This window comes from Taudactylus pleione, unplaced genomic scaffold (assembly GCF_031769625.1).
Source record: "Taudactylus pleione unplaced genomic scaffold, aTauple2 ptg000455l, whole genome shotgun sequence".
Taxonomy (NCBI): domain Eukaryota; kingdom Metazoa; phylum Chordata; class Amphibia; order Anura; family Myobatrachidae; genus Taudactylus; species Taudactylus pleione.
The window spans coordinates 1039346-1063418 of NW_028284857.1; the positions used below are offsets into that span (position 1 = coordinate 1039346).

At 48.8% G+C, this 24073-nt stretch overlaps 1 protein-coding gene across 1 annotated transcript in view; it reads right to left on the reverse strand.

The window, feature by feature from the left end:
- SCAMP3 (secretory carrier membrane protein 3) overlaps positions 1-17696 on the reverse strand; it is a 79447-nt gene extending 61751 nt beyond the window's left edge. The window contains exons 1-2 of the mRNA XM_088448484.1: positions 17559-17696; positions 15310-15387 (exon numbers count right to left, since the gene is read on the reverse strand). Of these exons, the coding sequence (XP_088304610.1) occupies positions 15310-15387; positions 17559-17612 (132 nt within the window). The 5' untranslated portion in view covers positions 17613-17696. The remainder of the gene's footprint in view (positions 1-15309; positions 15388-17558) is intronic.
- Between the last annotated feature and the right edge of the window lie 6377 nt (positions 17697-24073).

The following is a 24073-nucleotide window of genomic DNA, read 5'->3' on the forward strand; positions in this document are numbered from 1 at the left end:
AATAATGTCACATAGATCACACACACAGCTCCCCAATAATGTCACATAGAGATCACACACACACAGCACAGCTCCCCAATAATGTCACATAGATCACACACACAGCACAGCTCCCCAATAATGTCACATTGATCACACACACAGCACAGCTCCCCAATAATGTAACAGAGATCACACACACAGCTCTCCAATAATGTCACATAGAGATCACACACACACAGCACAGCTCCCCAATAATGTCAGAGATCACACACACAGCACAGCTCCCCAATAATGTCACATAGAGATCACACACACAGCACAGCTCCCCAATAATGTCACATAGAGATCACACAGCTCCCCAATAATGTCACATAGAGATCACACACACACACAGCTCCCCAATAATGTCACATAGAGATCACACACACAGCACAGCTCCCCAATAATGTCACATAGAGATCACACACACAGCACAGCTCCCCAATAATGTCACATAGAGATCACACACACAGCACAGCTCCCCAATAATGTCACATAGAGATCACACACACAGCACAGCTCCCCAATAATGTCACATAGAGATCACACACACAGCACAGCTCCCCAATAATGTCACATAGAGATCACACACAGCACAGCTCCCCAATAATGTCACATAGAGATCACACACACAGCACAGCTCCCCAATAATGTCACATACAGATCACACACACACAGCTCCCCAATAATGTCACATAGAGATCACACACACAGCACAGCTCCCCAATAATGTCACATAGAGATCACACACACACACAGCTCCCCAATAATGTCACATAGATCACACACACAGCACAGCTCCCCAATAATGTCACATAGAGATCACACACACAGCTCCCCAATAATGTCACATAGAGATCACACACACACACAGCTCCCCAATAATGTCACATAGATCACACACACAGCACAGCTCCCCAATAATGTCACATAGAGATCACACACACAGCTCCCCAATAATGTCACAGAGATCACACACAGCTCCCCAATAATGTCACATAGAGATCACACACACACACAGCTCCCCAATAATGTCACATAGATCACACACACAGCTCCCCAATAATGTCACATAGAGATCACACACACACACAGCTCCCCAATAATGTCACATAGAGATCACACACACAGCACAGCTCCCCAATAATGTCACATAGAGATCACACACACAGCTCCTCAATAATCTCACATAGAGATCACACACAGCTCCCCAATAATGTCACATAGAGATCACACACACACAGCTCCTCAATAATGTCACATAGAGATCACACACAGCTCCCCAATAATGTCACATAGAGATCACACACACAGCTCCCCAATAATGTCACATAGAGATCACACACAGCACAGCTCCCCAATAATGTCACATAGAGATCTCACACAGCACAGCTCCCCAATAATGTCACATAGATCACACACACACACACAGCTCCCCAATAATGTCACATAGAGATCACACACACAGCACAGCTCCCCAATAATGTCACATAGAGATCACACACACAGCTCCTCAATAATGCCACATAGAGATCACACACACAGCACAGCTCCCCAATAATGTCACATAGCGATCACACACACAGCTCCCCAATAATGCCACATAGAGATCACACACAGCACAGCTCCCCAATAATGCCACATAAAGATCACACACACAGCTCCCCAATAATGCCACATAGATCACACACACAGCACAGCTCCCCAATAATGCCACATAGAGATCACACACACAGCTCCCCAATAATGTCACATAGAGATCACACACACAGCTCCCCAATAATGTCACATAGAGATCACACACACACAGCTCCCCAATAATGCCACATAGAGATCACACACACAGCTCCCCAATAATGTCACATAGAGATCACACACACAGCACAGCTCCCCAATAATGTCACATAGAGATCACACACACACACAGCTCCCCAATAATGTCACATAGAGATCACACACAGCACAGCTCCCCAATAATGCCACATAGAGATCACACACAGCTCCCCAATAATGTCACAGAGATCACACACACAGCACCCCAATAATGCCACATAGAGATCACACACACAGCACCCCAATAATGTCAGAGATCACACACACAGCTCCCCAATAATGCCACATAGATCACACACACAGCTCCCCAATAATGTCACATAGAGATCACACACACACAGCTCCCCAATAATGCCACATAGAGATCACACACACAGCTCCCCAATAATGTCACAGAGATCACACACAGCTCCCCAATAATGCCACATAGATCACACACAGCACAGCTCCCCAATAATGTCACATAGAGATCACACACACAGCACAGCTCCCCAATAATGTCACATAGAGATCACACACACAGCTCCCCAATAATGTCACAGAGATCACACACAGCTCCCCAATAATGCCACATAGATCACACACAGCACAGCTCCCCAATAATGTCACATAGAGATCACACACACAGCTCCCCAATAATGCCACATAGAGATCACACACACAGCTCCCCAATAATGCCACATAGAGATCACACACACACAGCACAGCTCCCCAATAATGCCACATAGAGATCACACACACACACAGCACAGCTCCCCAATAATGTCACATAGAGATCACACACACAGCACCCCAATAATGCCACATAGAGATCACACACACAGCACAGCTCCCCAATAATGCCACATAGAGATCACACACACAGCTCCCCAATAATGTCACAGAGATCACACACAGCTCCCCAATAATGCCACATAGATCACACACAGCACAGCTCCCCAATAATGTCACATAGAGATCACACACACAGCTCCCCAATAATGCCACATAGAGATCACACACACAGCTCCCCAATAATGCCACATAGAGATCACACACACACAGCACAGCTCCCCAATAATGCCACATAGAGATCACACACACACACAGCACAGCTCCCCAATAATGTCACATAGAGATCACACACACAGCACCCCAATAATGCCACATAGAGATCACACACACAGCTCCCCAATAATGTCAGAGATCACACACACAGCTCCCCAATAATGTCACATAGAGATCACACACACAGCACAGCTCCCCAATAATGTCACATAGAGATCACACACACAGCTCCCCAATAATGTCACATAGAGATCACACACACACACAGCTCCCCAATAATGTCACATAGAGATCACACACAGCTCCCCAATAATGTCACATAGAGATCACACACACAGCACAGCTCCCCAATAATGTCCATAGATCACACACACACAGCTCCCCAATAATGTCACATAGATCACACACACAGCTCCCCAATAATGTCACATAGATCACACACACAGCACAGCTCCCCAATAATGCCACATAGATCACACACACAGCACAGCTCCCCAATAATGCCACATAGAGATCACACACAGCACAGCTCCCCAATAATGTCACATAGAGATCACACACAGCTCCCCAATAATGTCACATAGAGATCACACACACACACAGCTCCCCAATAATGTCACATAGAGATCACACACACACACACAGCTCCCCAATAATGTCACATAGAGATCACACACACAGCTCCCCAATAATGTCATATAGATCACACACACAGCACAGCTCCCCAATAATGTCACATAGAGATCACACACAGCACAGCTCCCCAATAATGTCACATAGAGATCACACACACAGCACAGCTCCCCAATAATGTCACAGAGATCACACACACAGCACAGCTCCCCAATAATGTCACATACAGATCACACACACAGCACAGCTCCCCAATAATGTCACATAGATCACACACACAGCTCCCCAATAATGTCACATAGAGATCACACACACAGCACAGCTCCCCAATAATGCCACATAGAGATCACACACACAGCACAGCTCCCCAAAAATGCCACATAGAGATCACACACACAGCTCCCCAATAATGCCACATAGAGATCACACACAGCTCCCCAATAATGTCACAGAGATCACACACACAGCACCCCAATAATGCCACATAGAGATCACACACACAGCACCCCAATAATGTCAGAGATCACACACACAGCTCCCCAATAATGTCACATAGAGATCACACACACAGCTCCCCAATAATGTCACATAGAGATCACACACACAGCACAGCTCCCCAATAATGTCACATAGATCACACACACAGCTCCCCAATAATGTCACATAGAGATCACACACACACAGCTCCCCAATAATGTCACATAGAGATCACACACACACAGCACAGCTCCCCAATAATGCCACATAGAGATCACACACACAGCTCCCCAATAATGTCACATAGAGATCACACACACAGCACCCCAATAATGTCACAGAGATCACACACACAGCTCCCCAATAATGTCACATAGAGATCACACACACAGCTCCCCAATAATGTCACATAGAGATCACACACACAGCTCCCCAATAATGTCACATAGAGATCACACACACACACAGCTCCCCAATAATGTCACATAGAGATCACACACAGCTCCCCAATAATGCCACATAGAGATCACACACACAGCACAGCTCCCCAATAATGTCACATAGATCACACACACAGCTCCCCAATAATGTCACATAGATCACACACACAGCACAGCTCCCCAATAATGCCACATAGAGATCACACACACAGCACAGCTCCCCAATAATGTCACAGAGATCACACACACAGCACAGCTCCCCAATAATGTCACATAGAGATCACACACACAGCTCCCCAATAATGTCACATAGAGATCACACACACACAGCTCCCCAATAATGCCACATAGAGATCACACACACAGCTCCCCAATAATGTCACATAGAGATCACACACACAGCACAGCTCCCCAATAATGCCACATAGAGATCACACACAGCTCCCCAATAATGTCACAGAGATCACACACACAGCACCCCAATAATGCCACATAGAGATCACACACATAGCACCCCAATAATGTCAGAGATCACACACACAGCTCCCCAATAATGCCACATAGATCACACACACAGCTCCCCAATAATGTCACATAGAGATCACACACACACAGCTCCCCAATAATGCCACATAGAGATCACACACACAGCTACCCAATAATGTCACAGAGATCACACACAGCTCCCCAATAATGCCACATAGATCACACACAGCACAGCTCCCCAATAATGTCACATAGAGATCACACACACAGCTCCCCAATAATGTCACATAGAGATAACACACACAGCACAGCTCCCCAATAATGTCACATAGAGATCACACACACAGCTCCCCAATAATGCCACATAGAGATCACACACACAGCTCCCCAATAATGCCACATAGAGATCACACACACACAGCACAGCTCCCCAATAATGCCACATAGAGATCACACACACAGCTCCCCAATAATGCCACATAGAGATCACACACACACACAGCACAGCTCCCCAATAATGTCACATAGAGATCACACACACAGCACCCCAATAATGCCACATAGAGATCACACACACAGCTCCCCAATAATGTAACAGAGATCACACACACAGCTCCCCAATAATGTCAGAGATCACACACACAGCTCCCCAATAATGTCACATAGAGATCACACACACAGCACAGCTCCCCAATAATGTCACATAGAGATCACACACACAGCTCCCCAATAATGTCACATAGAGATCACACACACACACAGCTCCCCAATAATGTCACATAGAGATCACACACACACAGCACAGCTCCCCAATAATGTCACATAGAGATCACACACACAGAGCACAGCTCCCCAATAATGTCACATAGAGATCACACACACAGCTCCCCAATAATGCCACATAGATCACACACACAGCACAGCTCCCCAATAATGTCCACAGATCACACACACAGCTCCCCAATAATGTCACATAGAGATCACACACAGCACAGCTCCCCAATAATGTCACATAGAGATCACACACACAGCACAGCTCCACAATAATGTCCATAGATCACACACACACAGCTCCCCAATAATGTCACATAGATCACACACACAGCTCCCCAATAATGTCACATAGATCACACACACAGCACAGCTCCCCAATAATGCCACATAGATCACACACACAGCACAGCTCCCCAATAATGTCACATAGAGATCACACACAGCTCCCCAATAATGTCACAGAGATCACACACACACAGCACCCCAATAATGTCACATAGATCACACACAGCACAGCTCCCCAATAATGTCACATAGAGATCACACACACAGCACAGCTCCCCAATAATGTCACAGAGATCACACACACAGCTCCCCAATAATGTCACATAGAGATCACACACACAGCTCCCCAATAATGTCACATAGAGATCACACACACAGCACAGCTCCCCAATAATGTCACATAGAGATCACACACACAGCACCCCAATAATGTCACATAGAGATCACACACACAGCACAGCTCCCCAATAATGTCACATAGAGATCACACACACAGCACAGCTCCCCAATAATGTCACATAGAGATCACACACACAGCACAGCTCCCCAATAATGCCACATAGAGATCACACACACAGCACAGCTCCCCAATAATGCCACATAGAGATCACACACACAGCTCCCCAATAATGCCACATAGAGATCACACACAGCTCCCCAATAATGTCACAGAGATCACACACACAGAACCCCAATAATGCCACATAGATCACACACACAGCACCCCAATAATGTCAGAGATCACACACACAGCTCCCCAATAATGTCACATAGAGATCACACACACACAGCTCCCCAATAATGTCACAGAGATCACACACACAGCACCCCAATAATGTCAGAGATCACACACACAGCTCCCCAATAATGTCACATAGAGATCACACACACACAGCTCCCCAATAATGTCACATAGATCACACACACAGCTCCCCAATAATGTCACATAGAGATCACACACACACAGCTCCCCAATAATGTCACATAGAGATCACACACACACAGCACAGCTCCCCAATAATGCCACATAGAGATCACACACACAGCTCCCCAATAATGTCACATAGAGATAACACACACAGCTCCCCAATAATGTCACAGAGATCACACACACAGCTCCCCAATAATGTCACATAGAGATCACACACACAGTACAGCTCCCCAATAATGTCACATAGAGATCACACACACAGCTCCCCAATAATGCCACATAGAGATCACACACACAGCTCCCCAATAATGCCACATAGAGATCACACACACACACAGCACAGCTCCCCAATAATGTCACATAGAGATCACACACAGCTCCCCAATAATGTCACATAGAGATCACACACACAGCACCCCAATAATGCCACATAGAGATCACACACACAGCTCCCCAATAATGTCACAGAGATCACACACACAGCTCCCCAATAATGTCACAGAGATCACACACACAGCTCCCCAATAATGTCACATAGAGATCACACACACAGCTCCCCAATAATGTCACATAGAGATCACACACACACACAGCTCCCCAATAATGTCACATAGAGATCACACACAGCTCCCCAATAATGCCACATAGAGATCACACACACAGCACAGCTCCCCAATAATGTCACATAGATCACACACACAGCTCCCCAATAATGTCACATAGATCACACACACAGCACAGCTCCCCAATAATGTCACATAGATCACACACACACAGCTCCCCAATAATGTCACATAGAGATCACACACACACACACACAGCTCCCCAATAATGTCACATAGAGATCACACACACAGCACAGCTCCCCAATAATGTCACATAGATCACACACACAGCACAGCTCCCCAATAATGTCACATAGAGATCACACACACACACACAGCTCCCCAATAATGTCACATAGAGATCACACACAGCTCCCCAATAATACCACATAGAGATCACACACAGCACAGCTCCCCAATAATGTCACATAGAGATCACACACACAGCACAGCTCCCCAATAATGTCACATAGAGATCACATAGAGATCACACACACACACAGCACAGCTCCCCAATAATGTCACATAGATCACACACATAGCTCCCCAATAATGTCACAAAGAGATCACACACACACAGCTCCCCAATAATGCCACATAGAGATCACACACACAGCACAGCTCCCCAATAATGTCACATAGAGATCACACACACAGCACAGCTCCCCAATAATGTCACATAGAGATCACACACACAGCACAGCTCCCCAATAATGCCACATAGAGATAACACACACAGCACAGCTCCCCAATAATGCCACATAGCGATCACACACAGCACAGCTCCCCAATAATGCCACATAGCGATCACACAGCACAGCTCCCCAATAATGTCACATAGCGATCACACACAGCACAGCTCCCCAATAATGCCACATAGAGATCACACACACAGCACAGCTCCCCAATAATGTCACATAGAGATCACACACACAGCACAGCTCCCCAATAATGTCACATAGAGATCACACACACAGCACAGCTCCCCAATAATGTCACATAGAGATCACACACACAGCACAGCTCCCCAATAATGTCACATAGAGATCACACACACAGCACAGCTCCCCAATAATGCCACATAGCGATAACACACACAGCACAGCTCCCCAATAATGCCACATAGCGATCACACACAGCACAGCTCCCCAATAATGCCACATAGCGATCACACAGCACAGCTCCCCAATAATGTCACATAGCGATCACACACAGCACAGCTCCCCAATAATGTCACATAGAGATCACACACAGCTCAGCAATAATGTCACATAGAGATCACACACACAGCACAGCTCCCCAATAATGTCACAGAGATCACACACACACAGCTCCCCAATAATGTCACATAGATCACACACACAGCTCCCCAATAATGTCACATAGAGATCACACACACAGCTCCCCAATAATACCACATAGAGATCACACACACAGCTCCCCAATAATACCACATAGAGATCACACACACAGCTCCCCAATAATGTCACATAGAGATCACACACACAGCACAGCTCCCCAATAATGTCACAGAGATCACACACACAGCACAGCTCCCCAATAATGTCACATAGAGATCACACACACAGCTCCCCAATAATGTCACATAGAGATCACACACACAGCACAGCTCCCCAATAATGCCACATAGAGATCACACACACAGCACAGCTCCCCAATAATGCCACATAGAGATCACACACACAGCACAGCTCCCCAATAATGCCACATAGAGATCACGCACAGCACAGCTCCCCAATAATGTCACATAGATCACACACAGCACAGCTACCCAATAATGTCACATAGAGATCACACACACAGCTCCCCAATAATGCCACATAGAGATCACACACACACAGCACAGCTCCCCAATAATGTCACATAGAGATCACACACACACAGCTCCCCAATAATGTCACATAGAGATCACACACACACACACAGCACAGCTCCCCAATAATGTCACAGAGATCACACACACACAGCTCCCCAATAATGTCACATAGAGATCACACACACAGCACAGCTCCCCAATAATGTCACATAGATCACACACACAGCTCCCCAATAATGTCACATAGAGATCACACACACAGCACCCCAATAATGTCACATAGAGATCACACACAGCTCCCCAATAATGCCACATAGAGATCACACACACAGCACAGCTCCCCAATAATGTCACATAGAGATCACACACACACACAGCACAGCTCCCCAATAATGTCACATAGATCACACACACAGCTCCCCAATAATGTCACAAAGAGATCACACACACAGCTCCCCAATAATGTCACATAGCGATCACACACAGCACAGCTCCCCAATAATGCCACATAGAGATCACACACACACAGCACCCCAATAATGTCACATAGCGATAACACACAGCACAGCTCCCCAATAATGCCACATAGAGATCACACACAGCTCCCCAATAATGTCACATAGAGATCACACACACAGCACAGCTCCCCAATAATGTCACATAGCGATCACACACACAGCACAGCTCCCCAATAATGTCACATAGATCACACACACACAGCACAGCTCCCCAATAATGCCACATAGATCACACACAGCTCCCCAATAATGTCACATAGAGATCACACACACAGCACAGCTCCCCAATAATGTCACATAGAGATCACACACAGCACAGCTCCCCAATAATGTCACATAGAGATCACGCACAGCACAGCTCCCCAATAATGTCACATAGATCACGCACAGCACAGCTCCCCAATAATGTCACATAGAGATCACACACACAGCACAGCTCCCCAATAATGTCACATAGCGATCACACACACAGCACAGCTCCCCAATAATGCCACATAGATCACACACACACAGCTCCCCAATAATGTCACATAGAGATCACACACCGCACAGCTCCCCAATAATGTCACATAGAGATCACACACCGCACAGCTCCCCAATAATGTCACATAGAGATCACACACAGCACAGCTCCCCAATAATGCCACAGAGATCACACACAGCACAGCACAGCTCCCCAATAATGTCACATAGATCACGCACAGCACAGCTCCCCAATAATGTCACATAGAGATCACACACAGCACAGCTCCCCAATAATGTCACATAGATCACACACAGCACAGCTCCCCAATAATGTCACATAGAGATCACACACACAGCTCCCCAATAATGTCACAGAGATCACACACACAGCACAGCTCCCCAATAATTCCACATAGACATCACACACAGCACAGCTCCCCAATAATGTCACATAGATCACACACACAGCTCCCCAATAATGTCACATAGATCACACACACAGCTCCCCAATAATGTCACATAGAGATCACACACACAGCACAGCTCCCCAATAATGTCACATAGAGATCACACACAGCTCCCCAATAATGTCACATAGAGATCACACACACAGCTCCCCAATAATGCCACATAGAGATCACACACACACAGCTCCCCAATAATGTCACATAGAGATCACACACACAGCACCCCAATAATGTCACATAGAGATCACACAGCACAGCTCCCCAGTAATGTCACACAGATCACACATACAGCACCCCAATAATGTCACATAGAGATCACACAGCACAGCTCCCCAATAATGTCACATAGAGATCACACACAGCACAGCTCCCCAATAATGTCACATAGAGATCACACACAGCACAGCTCCCCAATAATGTCACATAGAGATCACACACAGCTCCCCAATAATGTCACATAGAGATCACACACAGCTCCCCAATAATGTCACATAGAGATCACACACAGCTCCCCAATAATGTCACATAGAGATCACACACACAGCACAGCTCCCCAATAATGTCATAGAGATCACACACACAGCACAGCTCCCCAATAATGTCACATAGATCACACACACAGCTCCCTAATAATGTCACATAGAGATCACACACAGCACAGCTCCCCAATAATGTCACATAGATATCACACACACAGCTCCCCAATAATGTCACATAGATCACACACACAGCTCCCCAATAATGTCACATAGAGATCACACACACAGCTCCCCAATAATGTCACATAGAGATCACACACAGCACAGCTCCCCAATAATGTCACATAGAGATCACACACACAGCTCCCCAATAATGTCACATAGAGATCACACACACACAGCTCCCCAATAATGTCAGAGATCACACACACAGCACAGCTCCCCAATAATGCCACATAGATCACACACACAGCACAGCTCCCCAATAAAGTCACATAGATCACACACACAGCTCCCCAATAATGTCACAAAGATCACACACACAGCTCCCAATAATGTTACATAGAGATCACACACACAGCACAGCTCCCCAATAATGTCACAAAGATCACACACACAGCTCTCCAATAATGTCACAAAGATCACACACACAGCTCCCAATAATGTCACATAGAGATCACACACAGCTCCCCAATAATGTCACATAGATCACACACACAGCACAGCTCCCCAATAATGTTACATAGAGATCACACACACAGCACAGCTCCCCAATAAAGTCACATAGATCACACACACAGCTCCCCAATAATGTCACAAAGATCACACACACAGCTCCCAATAATGTCACATAGAGATCACACACAGCTCCCCAATAATGTCACATAGATCACACACACAGCACAGCTCCCCAATAATGTTACATAGAGATCACACACACAGCACAGCTCCCCAATAAAGTCACATAGATCACACACACAGCTCCCCAATAATGTCACAGAGATCACACACACACAGCACAGCTCCCCAATAATGTCACATACAGATCACACACACAGCTCCCCAATAATGTTACATAGAGATCACACACACACAGCTCCCCAATAATGTCACAAAAATCACACACACAGCTCCCCAATAATGCCACATAGAGATCTCACACACAGCACAGCTCCCCAATAATGCCACATAGAGATCACACACACACAGCTCCCCAATAATGTCACATAGATCACACACACAGCACAGCTCCCCAATAATGTTACATAGAGATCACACACACAGCACAGCTCCCCAATAAAGTCACATAGATCACACACACAGCTCCCCAATAATGTCACAGAGATCACACACACACAGCACAGCTCCCCAATGTCACATAGAGACCACACACACAGCACAGCTCCCCAATAATGCCACATAGAGATCACACACAGCACAGCTCCCCAATAATGTCATATAGAGATCACACACACAGCACAGCTCCCCAATAATGTCATATAGATCACACACACAGCTCCCCAATAATGTCACATAGAGATCACACACACAGCACAGCTCCCCAATAATGTCATATAGATCACACACACAGCTCCCCAATAATGTCACATAGAGATCACACACACAGCACAGCTCCCCAATAATGTCACATAGAGATCACACACAGCACAGCTCCCCAATAATGCCACATAGAGACCACACACACAGCACAGCTCCCCAATAATGCCACATAGAGATCACACACACAGCACCCCAATAATGTCATATAGAGATCACACACACAGCACAGCTCCCCAATAATGCCACATAGAGATCACACACACAGCACAGCTCCCCAATAATGCCACATAGAGATCACACACACAGCACAGCTCCCCAATAATGCCACAGAGATCACACACACAGCACAGCTCCCCAATAATGCCACAGAGATCACACACACAGCACAGCTCCCCAATAATGTCATAGAGATCACACACAGCACTGCTCCCCAATAATGTCACATAGAGATCACACACACAGCACAGCTCCCCAATAATGTCACATAGAGATCACACACACAGCACAGCTCCCCAATAATGTCACATAGAGATCACACACACAGCACAGCTCCCCAATAATGTCACATAGAGATCACACACAGCACAGCTCCCCAATAATGTCACATAGAGATCACACACAGCACAGCTCCCCAATAATGTCACATAGAGATCACACACACAGCACAGCTCCCCAATAATGTCACATAGAGATCACACACACAGCTCCCCAATAATGCCACATAGAGATCACACACACAGCTCCCCAATAATGCCACATAGAGATCACACACACAGCTCCCCAATAATGCCACATAGAGATCACACACACAGCACAGCTCCCCAATAATGCCACAGAGATCACACACACAGCACAGCTCCCCAATAATGCCACAGAGATCACACACACAGCACAGCTCCCCAATAATGTCATAGAGATCACACACAGCACTGCTCCCCAATAATGTCACATAGAGATCACACACACAGCACAGCTCCCCAATAATGTCACATAGAGATCACACACACAGCACAGCTCCCCAATAATGTCACATAGAGATCACACACACAGCACAGCTCCCCAATAATGTCACATAGAGATCACACACACAGCACAGCTCCCCAATAATGTCACATAGAGATCACACACACAGCACAGCTCCCCAATAATGTCACATAGAGATCACACACACAGCACAGCTCCCCAATAATGTCACATAGAGATCACACACACAGCACAGCTCCCCAATAATGTCACATAGAGATCACACACACAGCTCCCCAATAATGTCACATAGAGATCACACACAGCACAGCTCCCCAATAATGTCACATAGAGATCACACACAGCACAGCTCCCCAATAATGTCACATAGAGATCACACACACAGCACAGCTCCCCAATAATGCCACATAGAGGTCACACACACAGCACAGCTCCCCAATAATGTCACATAGAGATCACACACACAGCACAGCTCCCCAATAATGTCACATAGAGATCACACACACAGCACAGCTCCCCAATAATGTCACATAGAGATCACACACACAGCACAGCTCCCCAATAATGTCACATAGAGATCACACACACAGCACAGCTCCCCAATAATGTCACATAGAGATCACACACACAGCTCCCCAATAATGTCACATAGAGATCACACACAGCACAGCTCCCCAATAATGTCACATAGAGATCACACACACAGCACAGCTCCCCAATAATGTCACATATAGATCACACACACAGCTCCCCAATAATGCCACATAGAGATCACACACACAGCTCCCCAATAATGCCACATAGATCACACACACACAGCTCCCCAATAATGCCACATAGAGATCACACACACAGCACAGCTCCCCAATAATGCCACAGAGATCACACACACAGCACAGCTCCCCAATAATGTCATAGAGATCACACACAGCACTGCTCCCCAATAATGTCACATAGAGATCACACACACAGCACAGCTCCCCAATAATGTCACATAGAGATCACACACACAGCACAGCTCCCCAATAATGTCACATAGAGATCACACACACAGCACAGCTCCCCAATAATGTCACATAGAGATCACACACACAGCACAGCTCCCCAATAATGTCACATAGAGATCACACACACAGCACAGCTCCCCAATAATGTCACATAGAGATCACACACACAGCTCCCCAATAATGTCACATAGAGATCACACACAGCACAGCTCCCCAATAATGTCACATAGAGATCACACACACAGCACAGCTCCCCAATAATGCCACATAGAGGTCACACACACAGCACAGTTCCCCAATAATGTCACATACAGATCACACACACACAGCTCCCCAATAATGTCACATAGAGATCACACACAGAGCAGAGCTGGACCCATGACTCGGCCATTTCACATTTTCACCTCAATTCTATATCCACCCACAATACTCAGAATCACGCATCCGGAAGAATCATTACCCCTCGGTTATCAAACGGATTGTAGACATCCAGTGTTGCATACTGGGCGGTGGGCCGGTGCTCAGTCACAGCCGGGTCCTGGAAGAACAGAAGAAATCATGAGCGAAATATAGATCTATGAAAACAATAGTCTCCTCCAGCCTAATCTCCCCTGTCTAGTAGCACTGGGCCCATGGAGTCTCCTCCAGCCTAATCTCCCCTGTCTAGTAGCATTGGGCCCATGGAGTCTCCTCCAGCCTAATCTCCCCTGTCTAGTAGCACTGGGCCCATGGAGTCTCCTCCAGCCTAATCTCCCCTGTCTAGTAGCACTGGGCCCATGGAGTCTCCTCCAGCCTAATCTCCCCTGTCTAGTAGCACTGGGCCCATGGAGTCTCCTCCAGCCTAATCTCCCCTGTCTAGTAGCACTGGGCCCATGGAGTCTCCTCCAGCCTAATCTCCCCTGTCTAGTAGCACTGGGCCCATGGAGTCTCCTCCAGCCTAATCTCCCCTGTCTAGTAGCACTGGGCCCATGGAGTCTCCTCCAGCCTAATCTCCCCTGTCTAGTAGCACTGGGCCCATGGAGTCTCCTCCAGCCTAATCTCCCCTGTCTAGTAGCACTGGGCCCATGGAGTCTCCTGGGCAATGCCGGCGGCAAGTCAAAAAGTCAGGATGTAAGATGTTCCCCAACTTTTTCCTTTAATAGCGTTTTCCTTATTTTCCGTACTGCTGATGTCAGGTCACTGGTCGGTAGTTACTGGCCTTTTCCTCGCTTCCACTTTTATGTAGTCCCACTGCACAGGAAGGAAGAGGCCAGTAACTACCGACCAGTGACCGGACATCAGTAGTAGTGAAAGTAATGGAGTCCGTTGTGGAATATCTCAACTCCAGCAACTTAAAGGATCCCAGTCAGCGTGGGTTTACTGGGGGGAAATCATGCCAATTGGGGGAGGGAGCATAGATGTAGCTTATCTAGACGTTAGTAAGGCTTTTGTCACAGTCCCACATTGCAGACTATTAAATAAACTGGAAAGCATGGGATTGGATAGAAAGATAGTTGAATGGATAAGATCATGGCTGCAGGATAGGAAACAGAGTTGTTGTAAATGGAGAGCAGTCTCAGGAGGAAAATGTTACCAGTGGGTACCTCAGGGATCTGTACTTGGACCAGTGTTTTTAATATCTTTGTTGGGGACATTGCAAATGGTATTGAAGGGAAACTATGCCTTATTGCAGATGACACAAAGTTATGCAACAATTGTTCCTCCTGTCGGGCGCTATTAGCTGCCGCGCGCACCATATCAGCTCGCAGCCCCTGAGGGGTGCGAGCTGAAATAGGCAAAAAGTGACATGTGTGGGTGCCCAAACTTCACTTTTCGCGGTCGCGCCCAGCACTTTGGTCGAGGGTAGCTGCTTTACCAGGCTAAACTCGACCACTTCGGCCGCGATCAGCGCGAAGAACTGCAACAATTGAATAGCACCCCTAGTTATATACTGTATCTACAGGATATAGTGTACAGGTTATATTATAATGTAAATACAGGTTATATTATACATGTTATATATTTTATATCAATATTTAAGCATTAGTAACTGTGTGATTTAGCCCCTGAAGCACATTGCTGTTGATCGACAGATTTTTAACAGATTACAATCGATTAAAATTGACTTTAGGTAAATTTCTGCCAGGAACGGAGGAGATAATCTTACAGGCAATAACACAGATTAATATACATACTTCATTCAGCACCTTCAGGCCCAGGATTTATGTAGTATTACCCAACAAACTGGCACTGGTGACAGGGGGCAGGAGGCACTGGTGACAGGGGGCAGGAGGCACTGGTGACAGGGGGCAGGAGGCACTGGTGACAGGGGGCAGGAGGCACTGGTGACAGGGGGCAGGAGGCACTGGTGACAGGGGGCAGGAGGCACTGGTGACAGGGGGCAGGAGGCACTGGTGACAGGGGGCAGGAGGCACTGGTGACAGGGGGCAGGAGGCACTGGTGACAGGGGGCAGGAGGCACTGGTGACAGGGGGCAGGAGGCACTGGTGACAGGGGGCAGGAGGCACTGGTGACAGGGGGCAGGAGGCACTGGTGACAGGGGGCAGGATGAATGTATGTCAGGGGCCGGATGGGGTTAGGGAAGGGTTGGGGTGCCCGGATGTTGGGGGGGGATTAGGGTGTAGGATGCCCTGGTGTCGGAGGCAGGATACCAAGGTGTTAGGGAAGGGTTGGGCAGGGTGATTGGGTGGAGGGAGCCGGGTGCCGGTACCTGGAAGGGGTTGTCCAGCTCGGAGAACGGGTTCCCCTGGTCGGGCTGCGCCATCTCTCCGGTCTCCTACGATTGGCTGATATCAGACCCGGAAGCGGAGAGAAGAGCCGCTCACGTGATCATACTGCTCAGTCATGTGACACAGACGTCACTTGTACTCATTACCATACGCCCTAACCACTGCCCCTCCTCATTACCATACGCCCTAACCACTGCCCCTCCTCATTACCATACGCCCTAACCACTGCCCCTCCTCATTACCATACGTGCTAACCACTGCCCCTCCTCATTACCATACACCCTAACCACTGCCCCTCCTCATTACCATACGTGCTAACCACTGCCCCTCCTCATTACCATACGCCCTAACCACTGCCCCTCCTCATTACCATACACCCTAACCACTGCCCCTCCTCATTACCATACACCCTAACCACTGCCCCTCCTCATTACCATACGTGCTAACCACTGCCCCTCCTCATTACCATACACCCTAACCACTGCCCCTCCTCATTACCATACACCCTAACCACTGCCCCTCCTCATTACCATACACCCTAACCACTGCCCCTCCTCATTACCATACACCCTAACCACTGCCCCTCCTCATTACCATACACCCTAATCACTACCCCTCCTCATTACCATACACCCTAACCACTGCCCCTCCTCATTACCATACACCCTAACCACTGCCCCTCCTCATTACCATACGTGCTAACCACTGCCCCTCCTCATTACCATACGCCCTAACCACTGCCCCTCCTCATTACCATACGTGCTAACCACTGCCCCTCCTCATTACCATACGCCCTAACCACTGCCCCTCCTCATTACCATACGTGCTAACCACTGCCCCTCCTCATTACCATACACCCTAATCACTGCCCCTCCTCATTACCATACGTGCTAACCACTGCCCCTCCTCATTACCATACGCCCTAACCACTGCCCCTCCTCATTACCATACGCCCTAACCACTGCCCCTCCTCATTACCATACGTGCTAACCACTGCCCCTCCTCATTACCATACACCCTAATCACTGCCCCTCCTCATTACCATACGTGCTAACCACTGCCCCTCCTCATTACCATACACCCTAACCACTGCCCCTCCTCATTACCATACACCCTAACCACTGCCCCTCCTCATTACCATACACCCTAACCACTGCCCCTCCTCATTACCATACACCCTAACCACTGCCCCTCCTCATTACCATACACCCTAACCACTGCCCCTCCTCATTACCATACACCCTAACCACTGCCCCTCCTCATTACCATACGCCCTAACCACTGCCCCTCCTCATTACCATACGCCCTAACCACTGCCCCTCCTCATTACCATACGCGCTAACCACTGCCCCTCCTCATTACCATACGTGCTAACCACTGCCCCTCCTCATTACCATACGTGCTAACCACTGCCCCTCCTCATTACCATACACCCTAACCACTGCCCCTCCTCATTACCATACACCCTAACCACTGCCCCTCCTCATTACCATACGCCCTAACCACTGCCCCTCCTCATTACCATACACCCTAACCACTGCCCCTCCTCATTACCATACACCCTAACCACTGCCCCTCCTCATTACCATACGCCCTAACCACTGCCCCTCCTCATTACCATACGCCCTAACCACTGCCCCTCCTCATTACCATACGCCCTAACCACTGCCCCTCCTCATAACCATACGCCCTAACCACTGCCCCTCCTCATTACCATACGCCCTAACCACTGCCCCTCCTCATTACCATACGCCCTAACCACTGCCCCTCCTCATTACCATACGCCCTAACCACTGCCCCTCCTCATTACCATACGCCCTAACCACTGCCCCTCCTCATTACCATACGCCCTAACCACTGCCCCTCCTCATTACCATACGCCCTAACCACTGCCCCTCCTCATTACCATACGCCCTAACCACTGCCCCTCCTCATTACCATACGCCCTAACCACTGCCCCTCCTCATTACCATACGCCCTAACCACTGCCCCTCCTCATTACCATACGCCCTAACCACTGCCCCTCCTCATTACCATACGCCCTAACCACTGCCCCTCCTCATTACCATACGCCCTAACCACTGCCCCTCCTCATTACCATACGCCCTAACCACTGCCCCTCCTCATTACCATACGTGCTAACCACTGCCCCTCCTCATTACCATACGCCCTAACCACTGCCCCTCCTCATTACCATACGCCCTAACCACTGCCCCTCCTCATTACCATACGCCCTAACCACTGCCCCTCCTCATTACCATACACCCTAACCACTGCCCCTCCTCATTACCATACACCCTAACCACTGCCCCTCCTCATTACCATACACCCTAACCACTGCCCCTCCTCATTACCATACGCCCTAACCACTGCCCCTCCTCATTACCATACGCCCTAACCACTGCCCCTCCTCATTACCATACGCCCTAACCACTGCCCCTCCGCATTACCATACGCCCTAACCACTGCCCCTCCTCATTACCATACGCCCTAACCACTGCCCCTCCTCATTACCATACGCCCTAACCACTGCCCCTCCTCATTACCATACGCCCTAACCACTGCCCCTCCTCATTACCATACGCCCTAACCACTGCCCCTCCTCATAACCATACGCCCTAACCACTGCCCCTCCTCATTACCATACGCCCTAACCACTGCCCCTCCTCATTACCATACGCCCTAACCACTGCCCCTCCTCATTACCATACGCCCTAACCACTGCCCCTCCTCATTACCATACGCCCTAACCACTGCCCCTCCTCATTACCATACGCCCTAACCACTGCCCCTCCTCATTACCATACGCCCTAACCACTGCCCCTCCTCATTACCATACGCCCTAACCACTGCCCCTCCTCATTACCATACGCCCTAACCACTGCCCCTCCTCATTACCATACGCCCTAACCACTGCCCCTCCTCATTACCATACGCCCTAACCACTGCCCCTCCTCATTACCATACGCCCTAACCACTGCCCCTCCTCATTACCATACGCCCTAACCACTGCCCCTCCTCATTACCATACGCCCTAACCACTGCCCCTCCTCATTACCATACGCCCTAACCACTGCCCCTCCTCATTACCATACGCCCTAACCACTGCCCCTCCTCATTACCATACGCCCTAACCACTGCCCCTCCTCATTACCATACGCCCTAACCACTGCCCCTCCTCATTACCATACACCCTAACCACTGCCCCTCCTCATTACCATACACCCTAACCACTGCCCCTCCTCATTACCATACACCCTAACCACTGCCCCTCCTCATTACCATACACCCTAACCACTGCCCCTCCTCATTACCATACACCCTAATCACTGCCCCTCCTCATTACCATACGTCCTAACCACTGCCCCTCCTCATTACCATACACCCTAACCACTGCCCCTCCTCATTACCATACACCCTAACCACTGCCCCTCCTCATTACCATACACCCTAACCACTGCCCCTCCTCATTACCATACACCCTAACCACTGCCCCTCCTCATTACCATACGTGCTAACCACTGCCCCTCCTCATTACCATACGTGCTAACCACTGCCCCTCCTCATTACCATACGTGCTAACCACTGCCCCTCCTCATTACCATACACCCTAACCACTGCCCCTCCTCATTACCATACACCCTAACCACTGCCCCTCCTCATTACCATACACCCTAACCACTGCCCCTCCTCATTACCATACACCCTAACCACTGCCCCTCCTCATTACCATACACCCTAACCACTGCCCCTCCTCATTACCATACACCCTAACCACTGCCCCTCCTCATTACCATACACCCTAACCACTGCCCCTCCTCATTACCATACACCCTAACCACTGCCCCTCCTCATTACCATACACCCTAACCACTGCCCCTCCTCATTACCATACACCCTAACCACTGCCCCTCCTCATTACCATACACCCTAACCACTGCCCCTCCTCATTACCATACACCCTAACCACTGCCCCTCCTCATTACCATACGTGCTAACCACTGCCCCTCCTCATTACCATACGTGCTAACCACTGCCCCTCCTCATTACCATACGTGCTAACCACTGCCCCTCCTCATTACCATACACCCTAACCACTGCCCCTCCTCATTACCATACACCCTAACCACTGCCCCTCCTCATTACCATACACCCTAACCACTGCCCCTCCTCATTACCATACACCCTAACCACTGCCCCTCCTCATTACCATACGCCCTAACCACTGCCCCTCCTCATTACCATACGCCCTAACCACTGCCCCTCCTCATTACCATACACCCTAACCACTGCCCCTCCTCATTACCATACACCCTAACCACTGCCCCTCCTCATTACCATACACCCTAACCACTGCCCCTCCTCATTACCATACACCCTAACCACTGCCCCTCCTCATTACCATACACCCTAACCACTGCCCCTCCTCATTACCATACACCCTAACCACTGCCCCTCCTCATTACCATACACCCTAACCACTGCCCCTCCTCATTACCATACACCCTAACCACTGCCCCTCCTCATTACCATACACCCTAACCACTGCCCCTCCTCATTACCATACGCCCTAACCACTGCCCCTCCTCATTACCATACACCCTAACCACTGCCCCTCCTCATTACCATACGCCCTAACCACTGCCCCTCCTCATTACCATACGTGCTAACCACTGCCCTCCTCATTACCATACACCCTAACCACTGCCCCTCCTCATTACCATACGCCCTAACCACTGCCCCTCCTCATTACCATACACCCTAACCACTGCCCCTCCTCATTACCATACACCCTAACCACTGCCCCTCCTCATTACCATACACCCTAACCACTGCCCCTCCTCATTACCATACACCCTAACCACTGCCCCTCCTCATTACCATACACCCTAACCACTGCCCCTCCTCATTACCATACGTGCTAACCACTGCCCCTCCTCATTACCATACGTGCTAACCACTGCCCCTCCTCATTACCATACACCCTAACCACTGCCCCTCCTCATTACCATACACCCTAACCACTGCCCCTCCTCATTACCATACACCCTAACCACTGCCCCTCCTCATTACCATACACCCTAACCACTGCCCCTCCTCATTACCATACACCCTAACCACTGCCCCTCCTCATTACCATACACCCTAACCACTGCCCCTCCTCATTACCATACGTCCTAACCACTGCCCCTCCTCATTACCATACACCCTAACCACTGCCCCTCCTCATTACCATACACCCTAACCACTGCCCCTCCTCATTACCATACACCCTAACCACTGCCCCTCCTCATTACCATACACCCTAACCACTGCCCCTCCTCATTACCATACACCCTAACCACTGCCCCTCCTCATTACCATACACCCTAACCACTGCCCCTCCTCATTACCATACACCCTAACCACTGCCCCTCCTCATTACCATACACCCTAACCACTGCCCCTCCTCATTACCATACGTCCTAACCACTGCCCCTCCTCATTACCATACACCCTAACCACTGCCCCTCCTCATTACCATACACCCTAACCACTGCCCCTCCTCATTACCATACACCCTAACCACTGCCCCTCCTCATTACCATACACCCTAACCACTGCCCCTCCTCATTACCATACACCCTAACCACTGCCCCTCCTCATTACCATACGTCCTAATCACTGCCCCTCCTCATTACCATACACCCTAACCACTGCCCCTCCTCATTACCATACACCCTAACCACTGCCCCTCCTCATTACCATACACCCTAACCACTGCCCCTCCTCATTACCATACGCCCTAACCACTGCCCCTCCTCATTACCATACACCCTAACCACTGCCCCTCCTCATTACCATACACCCTAATCACTGCCCCTCCTCATTACCATACGCCCTAACCACTGCCCCTCCTCATTACCATACACCCTAACCACTGCCCCTCCTCATTACCATACACCCTAACCACTGCCCCTCCTCATTACCATACGCCCTAACCACTGCCCCTCCTCATTACCATACACCCTAATCACTGCCCCTCCTCATTACCATACACCCTAACCACTGCCCCTCCTCATTACCATACACCCTAATCACTGCCCCTCCTCATTACCATACACCCTAATCACTGCCCCTCCTCATTACCATACGTCCTAATCACTGCCCCTCCTCATTACCATACACCCTAATCACTGCCCCTCCTCATTACCATACGTGCTAACCACTGCCCCTCCTCATTACCATACACCCTAACCACTGCCCCTCCTCATTACCATACGTGCTAACCACTGCCCCTCCTCATTACCATACACCCTAATCACTGCCCCTCCTCATTACCATACACCCTAACCACTGCCCCTCCTCATTACCATACACCCTAACCACTGCCCCTCCTCATTACCATACACCCTAACCACTGCCCCTCCTCATTACCATACGTCCTAACCACTGCCCCTCCTCATTACCATACACCCTAACCACTGCCCCTCCTCATTACCATACGTCCTAACCA